Source organism: Miscanthus floridulus, chromosome 15 (assembly GCF_019320115.1).
Source record: "Miscanthus floridulus cultivar M001 chromosome 15, ASM1932011v1, whole genome shotgun sequence".
NCBI classification, from domain to species: Eukaryota; Viridiplantae; Streptophyta; class Magnoliopsida; order Poales; family Poaceae; genus Miscanthus; species Miscanthus floridulus.
The window spans coordinates 35,804,422-35,814,564 of record NC_089594.1 but is presented as its reverse complement, the minus strand read 5'-3'; the positions used below and the strand labels follow the sequence as shown (position 1 = coordinate 35,814,564).

The window sequence follows — 10,143 nt, the reverse complement described above, 5'->3', positions numbered from 1 at the left end:
CGTTCTAAGTAGATTTTCTATTTTTCAGAATTAAATGAATAGTGCTATAATTTGTTATTTTTGTGTAGAATTATTTAGAGCTCCAAAAATTATGAAAATTTTTGTGTGAATTCTCTATGAGGTATATTATATAACAAAAATTTGAAATATTGATTTTCAGTATTTTTGGGGTATGATAAAAATTGCTCAATTAATTAATAAATGACTTTCCATGATTTTTCTAGGCTTATTTACTTGTCCAAAAATTATGAAATTTGTTTTGCCACTTAGTTATCATATAATGAACATTTACTAAAATTTTGAGCTCAATTAGAATAAGTTGATTTATTTCATAATTTTAATTAAATAATTAATTCATAAAAGCAAATAGTAACCTTTAGTGATTTAGGTTTTGTTTGTAATTTTGGATTGAGTGATGACCTTGGGTCATTTGTTGATAATGATCCTTGGCAGTTGATGTATGTGTTACAAAAAAGATTTAGTTTGTTTGACTTGCAACTGTACCGCGAAGGAAAGTTGTATTCAAGTTGTTAATTTTGTATCCATCATCAAGCATCATGTTTTATATCTCGCATCATGTTAAGCATGGCATTGTTATTACGTGTAGTGAACGAAGGTGAACACGTGGTAGTTAATCAAGCTGTTGAGGAGGTTAATCCGTCTGTTGAGGTCGGATCGAATACCTGTGTGACGTCGCAGGAATCGGACTTTTCCATCAACGAAGGCAAGCCCCAGATGCATACAACCCTACCTTGTGTTTTACAAATTAATTTCGCTTTTGCTTTCCATTACTGCATTAAGTGATTAGGAGTAAGTAAAAGCCTAATTGATGCATTACCACCCTTGTTATTCCATATTTACCATATTACCAGTTTTAAACTCATATATGCCTAGTTTTGTTTAGCTATGCGTAGAACGATGAAAGTCGGGTGATTACCTGCCACCTACAAGTTTTAAATGGAACCTTGGTTACTTATGTTATCATGTGATATGGGAATGTGGAGTAATAAATCTAGACTGGGTGGACTCGGTGTGTGTGAGCCACAAGACATGGAGGTCTTGTGAGCGGGTTCTTTCCGCCTGTGTCGATTAAGGCACGTCCGTTGTTGAATTGCATGAGGTGAGAATTTGTAGTACTAACCACATACTCCGGTAAGCCTGAACTTGGCGATTCTATTACAAGAATGGCTACTCACGCACTGGGAGTGGAGAGATGGCGGGAATAGCATGTACCCACGTGGCTATGGGCTGGATTGGTGGAGTACTGTATTCTCGGGTGGCGCGGACCCGTTCTTGTTTTAGAGGATCCGAGGGTAGGTTGGTATATGTAGGTCAGGGACCTGCATATGTCGTGTGGTCTGGAAGTCCCAGCTGGGTTTATAATCGGTTCGAATCATCGTTGCTCCTCGGTTATGGAGACTCAACTCACTGTTCATCATCGTAGTACTAATAACTGGAACTCAAATAAGGCTTGTGAAGGTGTTGGATATGAAGTTTCATGATCTCATCATGGATCGTGTCAGCTTTGTATATGATTTTATGAAGCTTTCTATATAAAGAATTTTGTTAAAGAGCTTTTACGCAAAAGAACTTTGATTATTGTTAAAGCCATACCTTGAATCCTATAAACCTGCATTCCTGAGTTCTATCAGTTTTATTTCGGCTAAGTCTTGTTGAGTACTTTTGTACTCAGGGTTCGTTGACCCTTGTTGCAGGTGAGCCTCATGAGCAGGTCTGTTTTGGACCGTGTTGCATGACGGTTGTTCGATCCGATGATGATAAGTAAATGTGTGGCCCTTGGGCAGGGCAGTATTATTGTGTGTTTTGTATTACGTTATAATGCCACTCCACTACTACGGTTTGGAATATTAATGGAACTTAGTTTATAAGGTTTGAAACTACTGTTTTGTAAATTAAGTTATTGTAAGACTTCCGCTATATTACTCTGATGTATCTATTTGAATAAACTGTTGTAATACTACAATGACTCTGTAATGGGATCCTGCTCAGAAATCGTGGATGATTCGGGGTTCCACGGGGACACCCGACAGTCTTCTTAAGTTACTAGGAACATATGCATAGTCGTCAGAGGTCGTTGGATAGTGACAGGTGCATGTGGGTCCTATAATTTAGGAGGTTCTGCCACAGTATCGTGAGTACCAACTGCTCGGCAGGGGGTACTTCTACAACTTCCTTGTCTTCCTTAATGGATGGTGTCAAGAGGTCCTGAACGAAGACCCCTGGCGGAGCCGTGGTGCGAGAAGATCCTATCTTCGATAGCTGGTTGGCTATTTGGTTTTGATCCCGTACCACGTGGTGGTACTCGATGCCGTAGAATTTCCCTTCAAGCTTCCTGATTTCGGCGCAGTAAGCGTCCATCTTCTCACTGGAATAGGACCAATCTTTATTAAGTTGATTGATAACTAGCGCGGAATCCCCGTATACCATGAGGCGTTTGACGCCAAGCTCGACAGCTATACGGAGGCCGTGGAGACATGCTTCGTATTCCGCGGCGTTGTTGGAGACCGGGAAATGTATGCGAAGAACGTATCGGAGTTTATCCTTTGTCGGTGTGATGAATAGAATGCCCGCACCGGCCCCATTGATATTAAGGGCGTCGTCGAAGTACATCTCCCAGTGCTCGGGGCAAGTGGCGGCGATGGGTTCTTGGATTTCGGTCCACTCAGCGATGAAATCGGCGAGCGCCTACGACTTTACGGTTGGCCTGCTTCTGAAGTTAATGGAGTAGGTGCCAAGCTCAATAGCCCACTTGATGATATGACCATTGGTGTCTTTATTGCGGAGAATGTCTCCTAGAGGGAACTCAGTGACCACGGCGATCTTGTAGTATTCGAAGTAATGTTGAAGCTTGCGTGAGGTAATTAAAATTGAATATAATAGCTTTTGCACCTGAGGATAACGAGTTTTGGGCTCATTAAGTACCTCGCTGATGAAATAGACCGGACGCTGTACCTTGTAGGCGTGTCCAGTTTCCTCGCATTCGACGACAATAGTCGTACTGACAACTTGAGAAGTGGCGGCGATGTAAACCAGCAGAGTTTCATCTGGTCATGGCGCTGTCATGATTGGAGGTTTTGTTAAAAACAATTTGAGCTGCTCGAAAGCTGTGTCTACCTCCTCCGACCAAGAAAAAAGCTCGGAGGCCTTGAGGAGCTTGAAGAAAGGTAGCCCTTTTTCACCGAGGCGCGAGATAAATCGGCTTAACGCAGCCATGCAGCGTATAAGCTTCTGTATATCCTTGACACACGTTGGCCGTTTCATATTGGTGATGGCGGAGACCTTATCAGGGTTCGGTTCAATGCCCCGAGAGCTAACGATGTAGCCTAGCAGGATACCGGATGGAACTCCAAAGATGCACTTTGAAGGGTTCAGCTTCCATCGGTATTTGCTCAAGTTTGTGAAAGTTTCTTCAAGGTCGGCGATGAGTTTGTCGGCAGTTTTAGTCTTGACGACCACATTGTCGATGTAGGCCTCGACGTTGCGGCCGATCTATTGGTCGAGGCACGTCTGGATAGCCCTTTGGTAGGTGGCTCCAGCGTTCTTTAGTCCGAAGGACATGGTAGTGTAGCAGTATGCACCAAAAGGCATAATGAAAGATGTTTTGACCTGGTCTTCCTTCTTGAGGGAGATTTGATGGTAGCCAGAGTAACAGTCAAGAAAGGAGAGCAATTCGCAGCCGGCGGTGGAGTCTACAACCTCGTCTATCCGAGGAAGGCCAAAGGGGTCTTTAGGGCAGTGTTTGTTAAGATCAGTATAATCAACACACATTCTCCATTCTTTATTCTTTTTCTTAACAAGAATAGGATTAGCTAACCAATCTGGATGATACACTTCTTTTATAAATCCGGCAGCTAAGAGCCATTTTATTTCTACCCTAATAGCCTCCTTTTTGTCCGGCGCGAATCGGCGAAGTTTCTGCTTGATCGGTTTAGCGGTCAGCGAGACATTCAAGGAGTGCTCGATCTTCTCCCGCGGTACCCCCGGCATGTCTGCAGGTTTCCAAGCAAACACGTCGGCGTTGGCATGTAGGAAGGAGATGAGCGCGCTTTCCTATTTGGGGTCAAGGTGAGCCCCAATTTTCACCGTCTTGGAAGGGTCGTCGAGGCCGAGGCCGATCTCCTTGACTTCCTTGGACTTGGCGGAGGCCCGGGGAGGCTCTGGGATCTCCATGTCGTCTGTAGATGCGGTCTTGGCTTTGGCAACCACGCTGGCCATCTAGATGGAGTGGTCGGTGGCTTCAGCGAGGGCGAGACTATCCGTCTCGCAGGCGTAGGCGATGGAGAGGTTGGCCCGCAGAGACAGGACTCCTACAGGCGAAGGCATCTTCAACACCAAATACGCATAGTGTGGAACAGCCATGAACTTGGTCAGAGCCGGACGCCCTAGTATGGCGTGGTAGGCGGTGTCGAAGTCGGCGATATAAAAGTTGATATGCTCCACTTGGTAGTTGGTTGCCGTGCCGAACTGTACTGGTAGGGTAATTTCCCCAAGTGGTCTGGATGCCCTGCCAGGTACCACGCCCCAGAAGGAGGAGTCTGAGGGCGTAAGGTCTGTTGTCCTGAGGCCGAGCTCCCTTAGGGCCCTGGTGAAGAGTAGATTCAAAGCGCTCCCACCGTCGACGAGGACTTTTCTGAAGAGCACCTTCTGGACAGTCGCGTCAAGGACGAGGGGAAAACGCCCTATGTAGGGTATGTCCGCCCACTGGTCGGCCCTACTGAAGGTGATGGAGATTTCAGACCATGGGCGATAGCTGGGGTTGGTGGTAGTTTCTTCTGAAACGACGGCGAGCACTCGTCGGGCGGTGAGCTTCTGTTCCCTTCTGCTCTCATTGGAGGCAAAACCCCCGAAGATGGTGGCGACCACCTTGTCGTAGTCCTAGAAGGCATTGTTATTATCCCCAGGTGGTCGGCGTCCTTCGTTCCCACCATTGTCGTCGTTGTACTTTTTCTCCTAGAACTCCTTAGCGAAACCAAGGCAATCTTTCATCTTGTGTTTGGCGTTCTTGTGCAGGGGGCATGGACCATAGAGTATCTTCTTGTACTGCTCATCGTAGTTACATTTTGCACGTGGCTCATTGACATTGGCAACAAAGTGATCTGGTCGGCGGCGGCGATTCTGACCAGGTTTGAATCCATTTGGCCGATCACGTCCGCTGTCCTGGTGGAAACTACGATCGTCGTAGCGGCGATCGTTATACTGTCGGTTGTCGTTGCGATCGTCGTGGCGGCGAACGTTATGCTGTCGGTCGTCGTTGCGGTCGTCGTGGTGGCGAGGCGGGCGATTAGTGCATGTATCTTCGTTAAAACGCACCTCCGCTTCCTCGGCGTCGGTGTACTAGTTGGCGGTTGTGATCATCTCACCGATGCCAGTAGGTGGCTTTCTATTGAACTTAGAACGGAGTTCTCGGTGATGAAGTCCTCAGACAAAGGCGGTGATGACTTCGGCCTCCGTGATGTTGGGAATAGAATTCCTCATCTCGGAGAAGCGTCTGATGTAGCTGTGGAGTAGTTCGGACGGCTTTTGGTTGATGTAGTTGAGATCGTGCTTGGTGCCCGGCTGCCTGCATGTGGCCATGTAGTTGTCGGTGAAGACTCTCTTCAGATCTTCCCAAGAGCCGATGGAGTCTGGGGCGAGGCTTGTGAACCAGCTCATGGCGGCTGGCGTGAGCATGACAGGGAGATAGTTTGCAATGACGTTGGTGTCTCCTCCGGCGGTGCGAACGGCGGTGGCGTAAGCCTGCAGCCACTGAGTTGGGTTCATACTTCCTTCATAGGGCTCGACTCCGGTGATTTTGAAACCACGGGGCCACTGGAGCGTTCGGAGTGCCCTGGTGAACGCAGGGGGCCCTTCCGGGCTGTCGGGGCCGACATCGATAGTATTGCCGGTGATGATCGGCTCCAGAGCTGAGTCCGGGTTGCTGTACTCTTGCTCATACTCCTGGCGACGTCGTACTTCATCTTCATGGCGCTCGAAACATCGTTGATCGATACGCCGTCGTGCATCCCGAAGGTTACTGAGGTGCACTCGGGCGTCCTGTTCGACCTCTTGGTCGTGCTGGCGATGATGCTCGGCGTGGTGGCCTCCAACTCCCCCCTAGAGAGGTAGTGACCGGTCGGCGAAGCGGCTTTGACTGGGGCGGCGATTAGATCTAGGATCGGCTGATCGGCGGATCACGCTTGTGGAGCATGAAGGTCTCTGAATTTCTTGGATCTCGTTAACTTGACAGTGTGCCACTTTAAGCATAGCGGCGACCTTGGCGAGCTCGGGCGTCTGCGGGAGGTGAGCAAGTTCGTTGGTGGCCACGGCCAGATTGGCGCTCAGAGTCTTGAAAACGTCGTGGCCGTCAACGCGGAGGAATTCTTCGTTGAGGTTGCGATGGAGGGGCCTTCCTTGTGAATCGATTTGGTTATCGCGAGCGGCCTCGGCCATCGCAATGGCGCGTTCATTATCACGCCATTGCGCGCGGTTGGCATTCCTATTTTCATGGGCGGCGCGTTCCTCATCTGTTTCGCCGTTCCGAGGGGGGCTGTCGATACTGACATTGAAGATTGTGCCACCCCAGAAAGGCAGGAGAGGAGGTTGCTTGGTGAAGGTCTCGGCGAGGGGCTCGATGGATCCTTGAGATTTGGAGTCTAGATTTTCCTCAAGGATAGTTTGGAGAGATGCTCCGAGACCCCGGCCAGCGTGCAGCATGTTGACGGTTGGTGGAAGCTGGTCGGCGAGCTGGTCAGCGAATTTGCCCCTTAGGGCATCCTAATATGTAGCTGCGGTGTTGGTGAGCCCGAAGGGCAGGGCGGCGAGCCCTGGAGTCTGCCGAGCATTGAACGTCGACAGATCAGGATCGGAGGGTGCTCGGTGCTGAACAAGGGTGTCTAGAGCCGACTCAGCAATGGAGAGGCAATCGGCGAGTTTCAGGCCGACCCGATCGATAGATTCGATCAGATCGTCATTGTTGAGATGCCTCCTCTGGTAGCAAGGAAGTGAGCGATGGGTGGCTGATGGAGTCGACCCCAGAAATGGTTCCGAGATTGGATCTGCAGTTGCAGGTGCAAGGGTGGTCGGTGCAGAACAGATCTACACCGGCTCGAGAAGCTCTCCAACTCCGTCGACGTTGATGACCCACATGATGGATCCGACCGTGAAGATCTGGCCAGGCTGTGGGAGGGATGAAGAGTCTGCAGAAAAAACCATCTTGTTCGACAAGGAAACAGCACGCACACCCCTATCTGGCGCGCCAACTGTCGACAGAATATCGTCGGCAGTCCACCGAGGGGCACCCCGCGATGGTAGATTGATCGGTAGAGGAGCGTGTAATCAAGAACAAGAAGGCAACAGAGACACACGAGTTATATAGGTTCAGGCCATTGGTACGACATAATACCTTACTCCTGTGGTCTGTTGGTTTGTATTAGCTATCGTATGAGTTGCCGTGAATTCGTAGGGGGTCCCTGCCCGCCTTATATAGTCTGGGGTGCAAGGTTACAAGTCGGTTAGATCTAAGAGATAACCGGAAAGTAATAACAGATTACAAGAAACATGGGATCATATGTATCCTATCAGATCTTGTAACATCTTCAGGATATCCTCTCCGTGCCTTGCGGGGGTCGCCGAGCAGAATTGTGCCCCGCAAGGCTCCTTCTTACGGGCTGGGCCGCCCCTGGAGGCATAGCCCATGTGACCTACCGTGGGTATCCGGGGTCGTACCCCCCACAGCGAAGAATGAACAAATTTTCATGCTTTGTTGTGGTAAACAACTTTTCAGCTTCCTCTTCTTGTAGAAGAGGCTTCGGTGCCCTCCGACCCTTCCCATGGATCAAGTCATAACAAAAAAGGAGTGCGGATGAATTAATTCTGATTACTCTAGTGAGCAAAGAGGTCGCAGCCGTTGGGGCATGGGCCTCTCGCAGTCTTACCTAGTTGTAGTCAGAATTTGTTTCCTGAAATCTTAGTCCTTAGGATCTTGTTATGAGAAGAATGGAAAACTTAGAGAATGTTTGCAATTGTAACACATGAAGTTTTTGCAAGATAAATGTACTTGTATCATTTATATCAGCCCCCCGAGTGAGGTCCGACCCCTCGCAATTTGCAGGGGTCAGACATCACTAAAGATTAGGGTTTTGTAAAGAAAAAAACTAATAAGGAAAGGTATGCATTTTTTAAGGGTAAAAACAATGTAGCTGTTCGATGTTCCAGGCGTTGGAGAAGACCTTGCCGTCGATGGTTTTCAATTTGTAGGCACCTAGATGGAGTACTTCTGCGATGACGTACGGCCCTTCCTAGGGTGGGGAGAGCTTGTGACGGTCCTTGTTGCTCTGTACAAGGCAGAGAACAAGGTCCCCGACACAGAAGGCTTGGTCCCATACCCGTTGGCTGTGGTACCGCCGTAGCGCCTGCTGGTACTTGGCCGAACGGAGGAGGGCAATGCTATGGGCTTTGTCTAGTTGGTCCATGGCATCTTGGTGGGATGCTTCGGCTCCCTGTTCATTGTATGCCCTGATCCTTGGTGCCTCGTAGTCGAGGTCCGTCAAGAGGACAGCCTCAGCACCATAGACCATGAAGAAAGGTGTGTAGCCGGTGGCCCGGCTAGGAGTTGTTCTCAGGCTCCAGAGTACTGCAGGGAGCTCGGCGACCCAGCGTGTGCCGAACTTGTTCAACCGGTTGAAGATCCTGGGCTTGAGGCCTTGTAGGAGCATGCCGTTTGTGCGCTCGACCTACCCGTTCGTTCGAGGGTGCATGACGACCGCCCAGTCGATCCGAATGTGTTGTTCATCACAGAATCGAATGAATTTCCTACCGGTGAACTGCGTGTCGTTGTCCGTGATGATGGAGTTTGGTACCCCAAAACAATGGATGATGTCGAGGAAGAACATCATGGCCTGCTCGGATTTGATCATGGAGATCGGTCGAGCTTCGATCCATTTTGTAAACTTGTCTATGGTCACAAGTAGGTGGGTGAAGCTCTCGGGTGCCTTTTTGAATGGCCCAACCAGATCGAGCCCCCAGACCATGTAGGGCCACATGATGGGGATCATTTGGAGTGCCTAGGCCGGGAGGTGAGTTTGCCGAGCGTAGTACTGGCACCCTTCACAGGTGCATACGATTTGCTCGGTGTCGGCTACTACAGTGGGCCAGTAGAAGCCCTGTCAGAATGCGTTTCCAACCAAGGTCCTTGGTGTGGCATGGTGACCGCAGACCCCACCGTGGATGTCACTTAGCAGAAGTCTTCCCTATTCACCAGGAATACAGAGCTACAGGATCCCGGTGTGGCTTCGTTTGTAGAGTTCGCCCTCTATAAGAACGAAGGACTTGGCGCGACATGCGAGCCGTCGATCTTCCGTCTTGTTTGCTCGTAGTGCTTCGTGGAGGAGGTAGTCTATGTAGAGCGTTCTCCAGTCATCCGGAGGGTCAGGCTCCGTTGTTGGATCCACTTCAAGCTCCATGACCTCAGGGGCGGGTGGAGCCATCAGTAGATTGGCCCTCGGGGCTGAATCAGATGGGCCATCGTCGGCCGGTTCTGTACTTTCATAGCGCACCGAGGGTTTATGTTGATCATTGGCGAACACACCCATTGGCACCAGCTCTCGGCCAGACACAACTTTTGCAAGTGCATCGGCCGCCTCGTTGAGGCGCCCTGGGATGTGGTTGAGTTTGAGACCGTCGAACTTGTCTTCCAGCCGTTGGACCTCTTGGCAGTACGCAGCCATCCTGGCATCATGGCAGCTTGACTCCTTCATGACTTGGTTGATGACCAGCGGGAGTCACCCCTGATGTCAAGGCGTCGGATGCCCAACTCGATGGTGATTCGTAGGCCGTTGATGAGTGCTTCATATTCGGCCACATTATTTGACGAGGGAAAATGGAGACGAACCATGTACCTCATGCAGACCCCGAGGGGTGATACGAAGACCAGCCCTACGCCGGCGCCCTTTTTCATTAGCGACCTGTCGAAGTACATCGTCCAGTACTCTTGATCGACGACCGCCGGTGGCGTCTGGACCTTGGTCCACTCCGCGATGAAGTCAGCCAACACCTAGGACTTGATTGTTGTTCGGGGTGCATACGCGATGCCTTGATCCATTAGCTCGAGTGCCTATTTTGCAGTTCTCCATATGGCGTGGCTAT

The 10,143-nt window shown here is 49.8% G+C and overlaps 1 protein-coding gene across 1 annotated transcript; it reads right to left on the bottom strand.

Annotated features, from left to right (window-relative positions):
- Positions 1-9,269: 9,269 nt before the first annotated feature.
- On the bottom strand, positions 9,270-9,725 carry LOC136507356 (uncharacterized). The gene has a single exon (XM_066502110.1). It carries the CDS (start codon positions 9,723-9,725, stop codon positions 9,270-9,272), a length of 456 nt encoding a protein of 151 aa, XP_066358207.1.
- Between the last annotated feature and the right edge of the window lie 418 nt (positions 9,726-10,143).

What these genes read in the sequence shown, in the direction of transcription:
- LOC136507356 (XM_066502110.1), bottom strand. Translation starts at nt 9,725, where the DNA reads ATGGCTGCGTACTGCCAAGAGGTCCAACGGCTGGAAGACAAGTTCGAC.